The sequence below is a fragment of the Malaya genurostris genome, chromosome 3 (assembly GCF_030247185.1).
Source record: "Malaya genurostris strain Urasoe2022 chromosome 3, Malgen_1.1, whole genome shotgun sequence".
NCBI lineage: Eukaryota > Metazoa > Arthropoda > Insecta > Diptera > Culicidae > Malaya > Malaya genurostris.
The window spans coordinates 89694056-89711308 of record NC_080572.1 but is presented as its reverse complement, the minus strand read 5'-3'; the positions used below and the strand labels follow the sequence as shown (position 1 = coordinate 89711308).

Sequence of the window (17253 nt, the reverse complement as noted above, 5' to 3'; positions counted from 1 at the left end):
ATTTACCCAGGATGTTATTTTGTTCGGGCCCGTGTATCTGTTATCTGTGCATAAACTCATTACGTATCGCACCACACTTGAATATATTATAGTACCCAAAACTTAATTATCCTTCAAACCCCATTTTGACCCTGACTTCTACAGAGTAATGATACCAACACGAACGCTAGTACGGCTATATTATCCTGAATATTGGCTTGCACGGTCAGATGCTTGTAGTCAGATTGATTAGATACAAACCGAGGCGAACTAGATTTCTATGATTAGTTTATTCGCAACTCCTCCCTCTTTCGGACAGATAAAAAGCAAACAAAGCAACCTACGCTCGAGATTTACGGATTAGTTCGTGTACGGTCGGAATCGAACATGATTGATTTGAGTTGATCGAATAATGATTGCTGCTGAAATTACCAGTGCTTCCGGAGATGAAGTGATACTAAACGGTTCACTGTTCAAACTGCTTATTATTTTATCAATATTGTTAAGTCAAAATTGACACGAATTCTGTTTCAATTCAAGGGTTTCTACTTGTGCGCTATGACACAAGTCGTAAATAAAGTACATCTAGATTCCCCGCAGCATAAATAAAATAAACCTAGACTCCCCAGTGTAATGATACTGTAGTTGAGCAACCCGCGACACCAAAAGCGCCGTCTGGTGTAGAATGGGTGCGTAAATGCTCCTAAAATGCATGTATTAAGTGACCTGCGCATTTAACACAACCACAGCAGCTATTGGAAAAAGTACAATCGTTTTTCAGCGTTGTCAGTGTCCCCGTACAGTGGGAAATGCCCGTACAGTGGGGTAAAACGGTACAACAAGATTCATGCGGCCATTGAATCCATCTGTAATCTTAATTTTAGGGCTTTCTTCGTAATATCAATCGATTTTCATCAACCGCAATCATCCTGCTTTCGGTATGCGAAAGAAAGTTTAACCAGAAATACGACTTATGAAATAAATTGGGGTAAAACGGGTTAAACAGGCTAGTACTGTCATTTCCATTGTGTTTGATTGGATTACAGATGTGTTGTACGTGATATGAACCAATATTGGTAGATCATATTGGATCTGCTTCGGGATTGTAAATCTGAATTCAACATAAAATTATATTTGTGGGAAAATTGGGGTAAAACGATGGAGACTATCTGTTAATTATTATTTGAGGTTATATGCGATACATCGAACTGTCTTGTTTAACCAATATTGGTCCAAACACCGATCAGTAGAACTTTTTTTTCTGTAAATTCATGGAAGAAGATGACTGGGGGTAAAACAGAATATAGTTATTTGTGGTCAATCTTATTAAAAACAATCCATTTATATAACTTATGAGCATATCAGGAATACCTTCCGATTGGTCGAATTGAATATTTTCCTGAGTTTCACAGTTAGTTTTCAAAGTAAAGTCAGAAAAAAAGAGGAATTGGAGCAAAACGGGCATAATAGTGAATTTTGCGGATCTTCTAACTATCATAAATCGATTCTACGGAAAAATTTGCATAAGAAATACTAACTTTGAAAATATTTGCTTCGGTTTTTATATAATTATTGAGCTAAGTCGCGTTTTTGATCGTTTTTTCCCCACTGTGCGACGCCTAAAGCTTTTCCAGACCTTGGCAATATAATCTGATGACATTTCTCTCCAATGCGTTGTTATGGAGGTCCGTAGAGAGATCAAATTCGAGTGAGGATGTACACGAACACGATTGGCGTCAAACTAAATTGACTCAGCGTCATCCAGCTAACTGACGCCTGTCTGTTACATGAAAGCCCGTTTACAAAGTTAATCCATGGATCGGAACAATTACTGGCTTAGAAAATATTTAAGCTGTCCGGTTTAACCCCGTGTCCGAACTAGCCCCGGTCTCCCCTATCGTTAGGTGCCCGACAGTTGCTAAAAGTATCAGGCAGGACGAGAAAAACTTGGGTATAACTTCAGGCGCGCTTTTGATACGGTTTTGCAACATAAATTCAGGCGTTATGTTTAGATATTAAATGTACAAAAAAAAAGTTTCAAGAATTTTGAATGTTTTTTAATGCATTTTGGGTAAATTGTCTTCAGACCAAGCTCTTTCAAATATGGTATCCTTTTGATCATAGAATCGTCAACAGTTATTATGACTTTATGAGAAGGCGGAATGATTGGTTTCATGGTTTTTTTATAATGACAGCAGTGATGGATTTCTTTCCGTGTTGCAATATATGGACGACTGGTGTGGAACATAATAATCGGACAAACTTTCATGAGAATAAAAAATGGTGCTTTTTTGTAAATCGACTTTAATTTTTTTTATTTTTCAGGGATTATTATTAGTAGTTTTATTAGTAGTTAAATTATTAGAAAATATGACTTATTTTGTAAACATATCTAGCAAGGGAGACCAGGGATAGTCCGAACACGGAGGTAAACCGGACAGCTTCAATATCTTAAAAACCAGCAATTATGACGATCCATGAATTAACTTGGTGAAAGCACGTTTATATGACAGACAGATATCAGTTAGCTGGATGACGCTGAGTCAATTCAGTTCAGGTGTCAGATCAAATTATATTTGGTTTAAATTTCATATTAAACCGCGTACGTTATTTTTTTCTACCGTTGATTTCGAGTAATGGCAAGAAGCAAGATCTCGCCAGAATACAACAGTATCCTTGTTGCTTCGAATCATGGGTAGAAGTTGTTTTTGTAAGCATTCCTTGATATATATTTCGCTGTTCATTGAAGCAGTGGTGAGGAAGGGTTTCGAAATCTTACCGCAGCTACAAATTGCTTGCCAGACCATAGCTTTCTTACCAAATTTTTCGACTTCAATCTATGTCTCGGACTGGTTTAACACTTGCCCTTCTCGCACCGTATAATATTGTGTCCCGGCAAGGATTTGTAATCGAGTTTCACGTAGGTTTCGTCGTCCATGATTATGCAGTTCAAATTTCCAGCAAAAATCGTATTGTACAGCTTTCGAACTCTCGGCCTGATCGATGCTTTTTGTTTCGGACTACGTTTTGGTTGTTTCTGCTTCTTATAGGTTCGAAGATTCAAACGTTCTTCAGCACGAAGAACATTTGACTTCGAAGTGCCCACTTTTTTGGCCACATCCCGAACTGAAAGCTCCTTTTTGCTCGAACGCCTTCAGTATACGTTTATCCAACTGAGGGTTAGCAGGACCTTTTTTTCGAATCGTTTATCCTCAAAGGTGTTATCCTCACCGAGCTTCCTGATTGCATTTCGCACGACTTTTTCACTTACTCCTTCCATTTTTGCTATCTTTCTCAGTGACAGTCCGCGCTCTGTGCACCATTTGTACACAATTTTTCGACGTTGTTCTGCTGAAATTCCACGCATTTCGAAACAAACTAATGAATAAACAACTGCACAAGTGGTTAGAGAAGAGTGTAAACAACAGGACGAAGCCATAAAAATTGACAGATTCTGAACCATTGCGAAATGGCGAAACGGTTTTTGGTTGCGTCCATACTTTCTGGGACAGTCTTTATTAATTTTTGGATGCAGTTGCTGTGCAAATTTTTCGAAGCCTGAATCAAAAGATGGCGTTTTCAGCCACAGGTGATTATCAGCAAATCATTTCTGCTAGCAATGGTTTCTGGAGGAAAATTAGTGATAATATCATAAATTTCGCTAGGTTTCCTTTTGATAAAAGCGAGTTGGAAAAATGGTTAATCGCCATTCAAATATTTACGGGCTAAACAATACAGAATGCTTCAAATCGAAGGATTTGTGGGAGGTACTTCAGACCGACAGAAATAAATGTAGTTGGAAATCAACAACGTTTGGTCAAAGATTCGATACTAGTGGTTTTTGCTAAAACGATTCCTTATGAAACGTATGTTTTATTCGATATTAACATTAGACGCTTGCTAATCGTTAGAGAATATTCACAGAGAACAACTAGAGCTTTTATTCCCTAGCTCTAGTTACGGGTCTCAATGCTTCGAAAAGTTTGTAGTTTTTGTAAAGTATTGTTTGAAATTAAAATCTCATTAATATTAGCTTCAATGTGCGAACGTTTTTCTTAGACATCATCGAGAGAAATGTTCGCTAGTGAACTTTTCACTACTGATTTTGAGACATGTGAGAGCAGTTTTCAGAGAGAATCGCGTTTGCAAAAAATCAGCAGTGAACTTTTCTTTAGTGAGTTCACAATTCGCTAGTTGAAAGTCAAGTAATACCCAAAATAATACACTAATTAGATGACTACTGTTACAATAATCTTCTCGTAGCAAGGAAGAAAAGGATAATTTAAGTGTTTTTGCAATATCTAGGCCCTAACATTAATTCTTAATATTCGTTTCCTTTAATCCTAGATTCACTCATACTTATTAAAAATACAAACAAACAGCAGGAACTGTATTGGAGCGGCTCTGATGATTTCAGAGATGATTTATAGGATATCACTTCTTTTTCTACGATATAAGTGCAACTAAACACTTTTTTTACAACATATACAAGACAATAAATATTACCCAACGATAAAAAAAAACTCTTCGACTTTTGATTTCTCTGCTCTGGAGAGAATTTTGAGATTTTCAGTATAGGTCCGAATTTCTATAACTATATTCTGTGCGCATCAAAATGGAATGAAGTATGAATGTAGTTTAACCTAACAATTGTGGACAACAACGCCACCAAAGCAAAATACGTTGGTTTCAAGAACCATCTTCCATAGCAGGGAGGTGGTTTTTTACTGATTTTTTTCTATGATAAATGAAGGATTACAGTTCAAAGTATAAAAGTTTTTGAATAAGAAATAATCTCTCCATATCCTTTCAAAGATAGGGTATTGTAAACTTTCTTTTCATCGTTCCATACAAAATATATGGCGCAATGTTGATGTATTGCGATTAGAATTCTATATAGGTAAGAAAGGGCTGCCACTGTTCAATAATATTTGATTTTATAGCATTTTTTTCTTTTCTTCTCAAAAACCACTATGCGACCCTGCACATCTCTGCACTTTAAAGGTTATTTTCATTTCGATAGTCCCACTACAAAAGGGCCTAACTGCAAATTAGAGCCTCTCTTTGTTCACTTTCTCTTTTGATTATTACGGAGCCATTATTGCAAATTCTCTAAAGTTACCAATATAAATCAAAAGCTTGTAGTTTTACTTTGAAAGTTTATCGAAGAGTAAAGCGTCAAATATAAAATCAGTTCGATAAATCGCGAAAGAAAATGTAAACAAAGAGAAACTGTCGTTTGTAGTTAGTAGCGTTTTTTCTGCTAAGTTTCATGATTTTTAGTTAGAGTATCATTGCAGTACCGTTTTTCAAAGTATAGTCCATCATTATGTTCCACTTTCTGTCATCTTTCTGGTAAGACAACGAAAGAAAACCACGTTTGAAGAATTCCTTTTCCTCAGATTCGACAAATGAATCGATCCAATTCTTAGTGGTGTCGTAGTTTTTGAAACTGACCTGACAAGCTACGCGTCATGGATTGGAGCAAATGGCAACCGTATGGAACAATGTCTGATAAAAAATGGCGGCTGGGGCAGAACTTATTATTACAGTGATTACAAAAAAGCTTTAACAGCTTTCGAAACATTGAGTCTAGCATTATCATGAAGTAAAAATACTATGCCATGAAGACCTTCATATTACGATCGCTTTTCTTGCAATGCTCTGTCCAAACGCAGCAATTGTAATATGTATATGGAACCAGTGATGGTGTCACCTAATTTTAGTAGCTCATAATAAATAGCGCCCAGTTGATCCTACCACATGCACTTTTTCTGTTGTCCGGAACTTTCTTGTAGTCCATATAAAAAATTCCCAAATTTAAACCACGAAAATCACTTTATGCATGTTTGCTCAGCGTCATTTTTTCGTCATTTTTCATTTTACATAGTTTAATAAAATACTTTAACATTATAAAAATCCACTATTACTAGTAAAGCGGTAATATTCAACCAAATTTTATTTTGTACTTGTGTTTGTGTTCTTTCATAAAGTCGAAAAACTTAAAAAATGCAAAATGCAGAGCATTTTCCAAAACTTAATATTTTTGTTAAAAACAGAAAAAATCACTTTTTTGACTGTTACCCTCCCATCTTTAATCATAGCTACATCAGTTGTATGTTACAACATATCAGAAAATAAAAATATTAAGATAAGCCCTTCTAGAGCAAACTGATGTTTTCAAGATATAAGAAAAAAGTTTTTTTCTCAGTGTATACATTTTCCACACAGGTTTAATCATTATTTGAAACATTAGTGAGAGCTCCTAATCAATCACGAAATAAATAAAAAAACAAAAGATAATTTATTAAAAAAGTCGTCATTTTCCGGTCCGTAGCGAATGGTGCATCATGTCACTTTTAGGTGAATCGAATATTTTTTCATACATTATCAAGATTGAAATATAGGGTGATTTTTTAAGAGCTTGAGAACTTTTTTAAACAATAAAACGCATAAAATTTGCAAAATCTCATCGGTTCTTTATTTTAAACGTTAGATTGGTACATGACATTTACTTTTTGAAGATAATTTCATTTAAATGTTGACCGCGGCTGCGTCTTAGGTGGTCCATTCGGAAAGTCCAATTTTGGGCAACTTTTTCGAGCATTTCGGCCGGAATAGCCCGAATTTCTTCGGAAATGTTGTCTTCCAAAGCTGGAATAGTTACTGGCTTATTTCTGTAGACTTTAGACTTGACGTAGCCCCACAAAAAATAGTCTAAAGGCGTCAAATCGCATGATCTTGGTGGCCAACTTACCGGTCCATTTCTTGAGATGAATTGTTCTCCGAAGTTTTCCCTCAAAATGGCCATAGAATCGCGAGCTGTGTGGCATGTAGCGCCATCTTGTTGAAACCACATGTCAACCAAGTTCAGTTCTTCCATTTTTGGCAACAAAAAGTTTGTTAGCATCGAACGATAGCGATCGCCATTCACTGTAACGTTGCGTCCAACAGCATCTTTGAAAAAATACGGTCCAATGATTCCACCAGCGTTCAAACCACACCAAACAGTGCATTTTTCGGGATGCATGGGCAGTTCTTGAACGGCTTCTGGTTGCTCTTCACTCCAAATGCGGCAATTTTGCTTATTTACGTAGCCATTCAACCAGAAATGAACCTCATCGCTGAACAAAATTTGTCGATAAAAAAGCGGATTTTCCGAATGGATCACCTAAGACGCAGCCGCGGTCAACATTTAAATGAAATTATCTTCAAAAAGTAAATGTCATGTACCAATCTAACGTTTAAAATAAAGAACCGATGAGATTTTGCAAATTTTATGCGTTTTATTGTTTAAAAAAGTTCTCAAGCTCTTAAAAAATCACCCTGTATATTATTAATACAAAATCATCCAGCTGACGTTTATCGACGTATTTATGGTTTGTGCCAACTTTTGTATGGAGAGGCATCACTGTGCATCGTAACGACGGTTTGGTTAGAACTTTAAAAAGTTCTTTTTGTGCTGAATCTAGGAATTATTGAGCGCTTTCGTTTATGCGGAAAACAAAATTATTATCGCGTCTCGAAAATGAAGTGTCTTTGCGGGGCTAAACCGGGTAAAAACAGTGGGACTTAACCGGACACATAATTTTCGGCTTGAAATCCCTAATGAATTCTTACTTCATACCATAAAATTGATATCTATGTTTTCATTATTTTCATATTACTTATTAAAACTAGACTTACTGAAAATTCAAGCAAAACATTCATTATATATAGTGAAAGACAGTTACAGCATAAATTATTTGGTATAGCAAGGCGTCAAGTTTGAAGAGAGTACCTATATTTTCGGCGAGCAGGATTAAGTCTCACGAATAAAACCAACATCATTTTTATGTAAAACTTTATATTCCGGTTTAGATAAAAAAAAATAATCAAAATATTAAACTGAATGAGCATGATGAAGTCACAGTTCTAAAATCAAGCGCCAAAAAATAGCCTATCAGTTTCCAATCTGTACCATTAAACAGCTCTATAAACAATCGAAATTGGCTCAAGTCACCTGCCAATAAAAATTTTCCAATCCAAGCACTATCATATAACTTCTAAACCTTGAAGGTAGAGTTCCGGGTAGTTCTGCATGGTTGCTTCTGGTATCAGCCAAGCTTTTATGTGTCTCTCTAGTATCTTTGCTTACTACGGTATCCTTGCGTTCATTACATGGAATTTTAATTGAAATCGAATAAATTCAAACATAGGAAATAATATATGTTTAAAGCAGCTAACACTACACTATTATTGTTCAATCGACTATCTTCACGATATGATTTATTGTTTTACAATGTGAAGTGAGTGAAGAACTCACTCCTATCAGATCTTAACAGAATCTCACTTACCTGAACTGTTTTGCTCGTTCCTGCAAATTGGTGACGAGAGTCCTTCGCAACGGTGCCGGGGAAGCTCCCGGTGAATCCAGAGAACCTTGCTGTTGTTGCTGGGCTACTAGCACTCGGGCCATTATCAAATCTTCCTCCCTCATGTTCACTTCCTGTTTGTTCGAAAATCCGTTGCGGCGCTAGTAGAAGCTACAGGTGTTCGATCCCGCTTGGGTATTACACTAGGTCAAGAGGAGCACAGAAAATCAAAACACACGCGCACTCACCCACGTAAGCAAAGCGAAACGAAACTTTTCTAAATTGTGACACCACTGTTTGAGTCTATTTTCAGTTCACTCTACTTAAACATATGCACGAAAATATCGCAGAAACACGTCATCCAGGAACCCTTATTTTATCTACGATCATTCTAACGCATACGGAATGGACACGATCTTATCACAGCACCGCAGGAACAAAACGCCACACATTCGTTTGATTAGCGCTTCACGCAATCGCATGCAGTTTACCGAAAAAAAACCGATTAGCAAACCGAAGGACAACTGAGCTCAAACAGAAGCCTACCTGAGCTGGTTGAAGCACACCGTCCGGCTCCAAAACTCGTTTCTGTTTTCGGTGGTTGCCCACTAGTTCAGACTAGCGCGTTGACGAACGAAAAAAAGTAGACTTAACCTTCCACCGATTTTTAAGCCCTATCATCGATCACGGCAGACGGAAACAGACTGACTGGTTGGGCTGCAGAATTTTCAACTTTTCAGCACAATGTTTACTCTCATTCTTGTCGTTTTTTTTGTGTGTGCTACACGATCTGCTCATTGATGCTGATTTTTTTTATCGTATAAGACCGGCTGCTAGTGCTCACTTCTCTAGTTAAACAGTGGTAGACTTGTACACGCAACGTGCACTGCGGTACTTGTGAATCACTTGTGTTACTACTATGCGATCTTTAACCCCTTCGATCTTGGAATCTGTATTTTCTAGACCCGTTGAGAAGCCTGAAGTTTGTCTTTTCAGTGAATAACGACGCATGGGTAATGTCAGGGATATAACCAGATGGCGTGAACACGGCACGTAAAACTGGCCGAACATCGATAGTCGCTCTAATTAGTTGGTTGTGTGAATCGGATAAGCTGTCCCTTCTTTGCTTGCAGAATTTTGAACTACGATTTATTCACTTCAAACATATTCTAACACACAACTGTTTTAATCCACCTATTGGTGTAATGATGCCTTTCTCATATCAAACATATATAATACTGTGGTATTCTGTAAAATAGGATTCTTCGATTCATGAAAGGTTAACCGGAACCAGATTTCGGATCCGGATGAAATTCTGCAATTCCGTACAAGACCACAAGACCTTTCATTAAAACCTAAGTTTGTGAACATTGGTCAAACCATAACTGAGAACAGTAAGTGAGATCCATTTGAGAAAATATGATCACTATTTCCTGTGCCTCCGGAATCGGAAACTGGGAACCAGGATAGCCGAAAACAGTTTGTTTGGCCGTCCACTGACAATGACTACCGAATGGAGTAGTTTTGGGGTTAGTTTAATTTTTTTTTTCGTGTTTTGTATCTCCCCTCTATGTGATGGTACACGGAACGACCGAAATTAGCTTTGCGCTTAATTCGTTTTACTGTTTTTGAATTTGTTGATTCTAACAACAAAATTTCCAAAATAACTATGAAATTAGTTAAAATTGAGAATTTACTTTTCTGAAAAAACTCTTATTTTTAGAGAATGTGTTTAGTTGGCGAATATCCTGGACACAAACCCACAATATTTCAATCCAACACGAAATTCTCATTGACAACAAATTTTGTTATTAAAATCAGAAAATTTGTTTCTATTTATCTATCACCATCATTACTGGAGGACAGCACAAAAAAAACAAAAATGAAATTCGTTTTATTAACAAGTTTATTAGCCAAAAACTCGTGAGAAGTATCAAAGCAAAACAATCCATTAAAAAGCTGAAAAGGACAGTCTTGTTGAAACTGCTTGCAAATGGTTTTGATGTTTTTCGCATGTGTTATGATATATCAATATATAAATTTCTAAACAGGTATGTAAAAATGACGTAAACTCTTAGTGGAAAGTGTATTTATTCAGAATTTGTGCACATTTGAAGCGATTCTGCGTAATAATGTTTTTACGCGGAACAGTGAAGTGTGTTTCGAATGGTGCACTCGAATTGTATATGTATTCGGTTTATGTTTACAGAGTGCTTAAAGTTTTCAGTGAGAGAGTCGATTTGAAGTCGAATGAAAAAAACAGTGATTTAGATGAAAAATGTTCAAAAAGAAGTTTATGTTTCGTTTATGTCTTTTTTCCAGTACAGCATCGTATTTATAACTGCCAATATAGAAAAGACAATCGCGACTGAAAAATTCTTTTCGGTAGTAGTGTGCCATCTAGTGGCTAGTAGCCATTATGGTGTTAACGTTTTTTCGGTGACAGTGCGCCATATAGCTGCAAATCACAGAAGCCAATTCAACCATTTATGTTGGATGTAAATAACGTTTTATTTGTCTAATTCAACTAAAAAAATAGTTGAATGGAAATGAAGTGTGTCTTAGCTAAGAAATGACAGCACGTTTATTTGGTGAATTCAACCAAAAAATAGCCATTTAACAAATATTTTATTATTATTAAGGGAATGAGAATTAAAAAATCTAAATTAGCAAAAATAAGATTTTTTTAGTTGACTCAAAAAAGAATTAGTTAAAATCAGAAAATCAACTAATTTTTTCGCCAAAATGCTGATTTCGGTCTTTCCGTGTATGAAAAATTTTACAAACTTTACCCTATAATTCCGGAACCGGAAGTCGGATCCAAATGAAATTCAGAACTTTTATGTGAATCAAAGTTTGTTGAAATCGGTCACGCCATCTCTGACCAAAGCGAGTAAATTTTATTTGGATTTTTTACACTAATCACTTCATAATTCCAGAGCCAAAAGTCGGATACAAATGAATTTCGGAAGTTTTGTTAAGGATTATAAGACCATTCGTTAAAATCTAAGTTTTTGAAAATCGGTCACTGCATCTCAGAGAAAATCTAGTACACATATTTTGATTTTTTACACATTTTACCCCATAACTCCGAAACCGGAAGTCAGATCCAAACAAAACTCAGGAATTTTGTATGTAACGATAAGAGCTTTCATTTGAATATAAGTTTGTAAAAATCGGTTCCGCCATCTTCGAGCAAAATTGGCGCATTTATTTTCACTTTTTATTTTGCACATTTTACCCCATAATACCGGAACCGGAAGTCGGATCCAAATAATATTCTGGAAATTTGTATGGAACCACAAGACCTTTCACTTGAATCTAAGTTTGAGAAAATCGGTCCAGCCATCTCCGAGAGAAGTTAGTGCAAAAAAAGCGGGTGGGTAATGTCAGAGACATAACTGGATGTCGTGAATACGAAAACAACTAACATGTTCCTTAACACTTCCGAATATCAATTAGTTGATCAATTGTATGTATTATGCAAGCATACCCATTTTTCGCAAAAACAAAGAAGGCTTCACTTGATCTCGATTACTATGAATTTCACGCAGCGAAAAGTGCACAAATCTAATCAAACTGTTCTAGATTTGCACTAAACTGAGGATACTTACCTTCGATTTGCGAAGAAGAAATCCTAATAGTTCTTCAGAAAACTTTTAGAGCCGTTCGAACGGCTGATTTTGTGTGGAGGGGAAAGTTGGCACCACTGGGAGTGCGATGCGGTGTCCTGGTGCTGCTCTTAAAAAAGTATAATTTCAATGTGTTGTTTGATACGTAGTGTGAGAGTGCTATTTATTGAATAATATTGATCCGCGAAACTAAAGATGCTAAAGCGGAGAAAACTGTGAATTTACCGCCCCAAAATTCAACGATGGTAACCTGTCAATCGATCGAAGCGCCGTCTGCATGTCCTTGTCGGTGTTGTCGGATTTCTATGGAATGTGTGAAAGTTTACAAGTCGATCGTGTCACTCAGACTGAAGGTCTAGGGTTGGTTTGCAGCGGACCCATCCGCGCCTTATGAATTATCCTCTTTGATACTCGTTTATAGCAAACATTTCAGGAAAGTGTAATTTTGAATTGTTTGAGATTATGTCACAAAACTGAAAATTTTATCACAAAATTGTGATCATATTGCCGATGGAATGTAGCAAAAATTATGTTGATTCGTTAGATACAACAAGAGATATTCACGATCAAAAACTTATCACTCTCTCAGAGGGTAAATTTTGAAAAGGCGTCCCATAGTAAAGTAAGTCGTATTCACGACAAAACGTTACATACACACATAAGCACATATGCACACAGAATAATTATTCTTCTTTCGCGGGTAGAAGTTCGGGCTCGGATCATGAACTATTTGGACTCATTTCTCTGAAATATAAACACACAAAAAAAATGACCAAATTTGGGTTTTATACAACTATTTATTTTATTGGAATTGTGTCAATAGAAAGTCTGGGTAGATATTGCCAATATTGTTGCTTGAAACAACAAAACAAGATAATAAATTTTTTTTAGTGAATTAGTTTGTTTCAAATATTTTACTTGTGCGTTCCTGTCAATTCCTTGAAAAGCCATTTCACAGTAAATTCAATTTGAAAAATTATTTTTAAGAGAACGAACTTTGGATAAAAATAATAATTGTAGTGCTTTAAATTCATAAACATTTTAGTTAAAGTACATTATGATTAGTTATTTGAAGTTACGCTTTTTGTTTGTTAAAATCATTCATTTTTGTTTGTTTTTAGGAATAAAATGATTTCGTTCCAGCTAGCTTCCAAAATTATTTTAATAATACTTTTATTTCCATTTTGAAATTTTAATTATGGCACCGTAATCCGTGATAATCGAAAGATGAAATAAACAATGGGAGGTTCTCAGGCACTATTGTCGTGCCTGACGATCGAATCTTTCACGCATGACTATCAAGCCATGGTATATTAATTTTCAATGTATCCAATGACTTGGTGCTCCATCACTCTGGACGAGGTAAAGATATCCACATAAAATATTCGCTGTAAAGAAAGTATATTAATTACTCGTACTTAAGCTTGAATTGTTGAAAAGCATTGAGAAAATGAAATTAGCAGATACAATTTCCCTTATGTAACGCATACTAATTTGTTTGGTTATTCGAGAGCGAAGAAACTATTCTGGTTCGTAATGAATAAAACTGATACGGTTCATTTAACCAGTAAACTTAGTTGTAACATCAAATTAACTTTTGTTAACATGCAATAAATAGTGATTATATTTCTAAAATAAAATAGGCCGAAACAAATGTTTTATTTTTTCGTTTGCCTAAATCGAAATTATAAGAGATCATATTCTAGCTTGGAATCAACATAAATCAAATTCAAAAATCTACTAACTGTTTTGTTGTTATCTTAAGCAAGCTCCATTTCTCTGCGTGCATAACGCACCTTACATTAAACGGTATAGCTTCAGGCGTATTTCTGTTGCGTAGGTCTGATGGGCAGCATACATTCAAGGGTTATGTCCTAAAATATGGAGAGGTTTTTAAAATGGGTGATACGAAATAATAGAATGAACGTATCAAACCTTATCAACTCAAATTTCATATCTAATTTTTGTTTTTGTTTGAGCCGTAGCATGATTTTTGTATTTTTTAAAATCGTCTTGTTCAACCAAAAATGTTTAGATGGACATAGTAAAATGTTTAGGAGAATTAATACCGGCTGTATTGTTATATCTATGAAACAAATTTAATGAAGTGGTAAAACAAGATTTGAGACTTTCATGACAATTTTCACGACACATTATGACTGGAGTTGAAAAGTTGACACGAACGACCCACAAATTAAATCCTTGAACTGGTCCTCTCGTAAACGTAAAGGCAAAAAATTACCAGGTCGCGGAAAAGCACACGGTTCTAATTCTATTTACGTTCCGAACTGTTGAATGTCAGAGTTAGAAATTTGAAGAACGCTGAAGCTATAGCAAAAAATCATATCAGTTCGATTGTTTGGGTGGATTAAAAGGTAATACTTACTCATACAATTCAATGATCAGACACAAATAAAAGTGGCCCGATTGTCAGTTTTCAATAAGAGATCAGCCAGTGGCTGTAGCAATAGTTGAATTTCACACACATGTTTCGGAGAAGCACAGTTGGTAGAGCATCTCTACAGTAAGGAGACGGCTGAAGATTCGAGTTCTTGCTCTAGGGCTATACTTTTCAATTTTCGCGGTTTCATTAATTTTAATCTTGTCTCTCCGTCTGTTTCTCTTTAGTAGATAGTTAGTAGTAGTCAGTAGTTAGCGATAATGATTTTGCCTTTCTCATATAGAAAGATTATGCAAACACTTGAAAACCACTCAGTTAAAAGTGTCATATACCACTCGACTCAGTTCGTCGAACTGAGCAATGTCTGTGTGTGTCAAACAATATCACTAGATTTTTTTTCGGAGTTAGCTGAACCGATTTAACAAACTTAGATTCAAATGAAAGGACTCGTGGTCTCATACGGAATTCCTGAATTTCATCCGGATCCTACTTCTGGTTCCGGAATTAGAAGATAAAGTGTGTTGAAAATTTTATACCGTCACTCAAAGCGGCAAAACTAAACACGTGAAAATTTTTCTAAAATGGCCTAAAAAGTACACCAATCGGTAGCCATTGTCAGTAAGCAGCCAAACAGACCGGTTCCGGCCATTCTGGTTCCAGGTTTTCGAACATCAGGCTCGAAGAGGTAAACGCGCACGTTGATTTACTTTAGGGGGATCGTAGCAGTCGCAAACGAAGAAATAAACGTGCTACTGTTGCAAAAAACGACAGGCTGGACTGCTATTCGAGACCTTCTCAAGCTCATTTCAGCCGTTCAAGCTTACTCTATTCAAACTTCAGGCTATTGATTTTCGGATGCTAGTAAGATACTGAACTTAGCTCACAATGCAAAGCTATTGGCCGTGTGCGCTAGTGGTAGTGCCATTACTCTCGTTTTTTCTCTGTATGATGCTTTTGTTCCACGCAACATCGTTACAGCATGCGTGATATCAACTCACGATCTATCCGGAGCTTTAAAATTAATATTAACTCACTATCGATGCCGGCCGGGACGGGAAACCATGTGGAGTACTTGATGGCGGAGACCATGAAAAAAGGGAGTACCACGATTACATTTGATTATACTGCTAGATACCGACTTCGACGTAATATTCAAAAGCCGAACGCCTTCGTTCTCATGGTTCTTCGGTACGATATTGTTGCTCCACCATTGCAATAGTACTTAGTTATTGATGGTTTCAAATGTAACTGATTCACTTTGAAAGTGTGTAATCAAACTGTCCAATTTCGTTACTTCCTGTCTTTTCTGGTCAATTAGTGACTGCGTGTTCGTCTGGATCAAGCAATCATTTAACATTTACGACGTCATTCCGACTGAAATTCAAAGCAGTGCTTATTCTCAGCATAATCCAAATTTCAAAAATCTTTTTTTTTTTTCATAGCCTAGAAATCTATTTCCAATGAGTTCTACTGATATTCAGGACACTACATATGGGTTTATTCGTTGGATTCAGCCATAGAGGTTTGGAATTATTAAAGAAATTGATTTCATACGAACTTGATTTTTTTAAATAAGATATTTTCATTCATACTATCACATTATCACAATAAAGCAATTACGATACTATAAGAAAACAGATATATAGTACTGTGGGCAGAAAATAATCTTTAATGCGCGTAGTGATTCACGTTTGATGTCTTCCATTAACTCAAAACGAATTCCCCAGAACGGTCGTTTGAGTTTGCTGAATAGCCAGAAGTCAAACGGAACTGAATCAGGCGAACGATATTGGTTGAATATTTGGCGAAAAAATCACGAAGGATCAATGCAGTATGCGACGGTGCAATATTTTAATACTTCAGTAAGACAGGCGTATACTAAACACTCATGACCTAGAAACCTAGAGACAAAAATTGCGACGAATAAGGTTTCCGCGCGAAATATAATTCAAATTCTTAATAATTTTGCACACAGTAGTATAAATGAAATATATATTACAATGCAAACATATTTCAACCATTACTACTGACCTTTTCAAAATTATAAGGCCACCCATAAATTTCAAGATACAAAAAAAGGAATATTCTCAATTGGATTTAAATCCGGTGAGTAAGCTGGCCAGTCCAAAATATCAATTTTCTCGGACTTTAGCCACTTTATTGTTTCAGCACTTTTATGAATACTGGCGTTATCCTGCCGGAAAATGAGCTTTGACTTGCATATTCTTTTAATTTTTGGCAGCAGACTAGCTTTGAGGACATTTATGTAATCGGAACTATTCATTTTGTGCGATACAAATTGAGGTTCCGGCCTGCCGGTTGCACAGAACGCACCCCAAACCATTACAGATCCACCGCCAAAATTTCTCTTTGAGAAATATCGTGGTTAGCACACGTAGATCAAGCCAATAACCGTTGAATCCGTCTGGTCCGTCTAGGTTTTCATCCGAGAATATCACCTGTAATAATTTAACACATTTGTTATTAAATAGTTTAAATGCGTTTGTTTTTTTTTTATATTGCAGAACATGTTCATACCTTCTTCCAATCTTGGGGCATATTCCGACGTGCAAATTCCAGTCGAGCTTCCTTGTGGTGAGGTAGTAAACGAGGAACACTGTTCATTTTTGCTCGAACTATGTATGGTGAAAGTTTTAATGCCCTCCAAACCGTCGAAACTGAAGCTTCCAACTTAAGTTCAGTGGGGATTTATGAACAACTCAAGGTAGAATTCGAAGATTTATTGACAAATCGACGAGTATCTCTCTCTGACAGTTTCTTTTTGCGTCCTGCATTTTTATTCTGACCATACTTTGCTAGATTTTTCAGAAAATTTGCGACAGCACATCTGCTACGACCGATTTCTCCTGCAATTTTCCTGATCCCC

General features: G+C 36.2%; 1 protein-coding gene across 1 annotated transcript in view; it reads right to left on the bottom strand.

Annotated features, from left to right (window-relative positions):
- The window catches only part of LOC131439641 (NAD kinase-like), a 101572-nt gene extending 92558 nt beyond the window's left edge, over positions 1–9014 (bottom strand). The window contains exon 1 of the mRNA XM_058610907.1: positions 8316–9014. Coding sequence (XP_058466890.1) covers positions 8316–8458 — 143 coding nt within the window. The 5' untranslated portion in view covers positions 8459–9014. The remainder of the gene's footprint in view (positions 1–8315) is intronic.
- Between the last annotated feature and the right edge of the window lie 8239 nt (positions 9015–17253).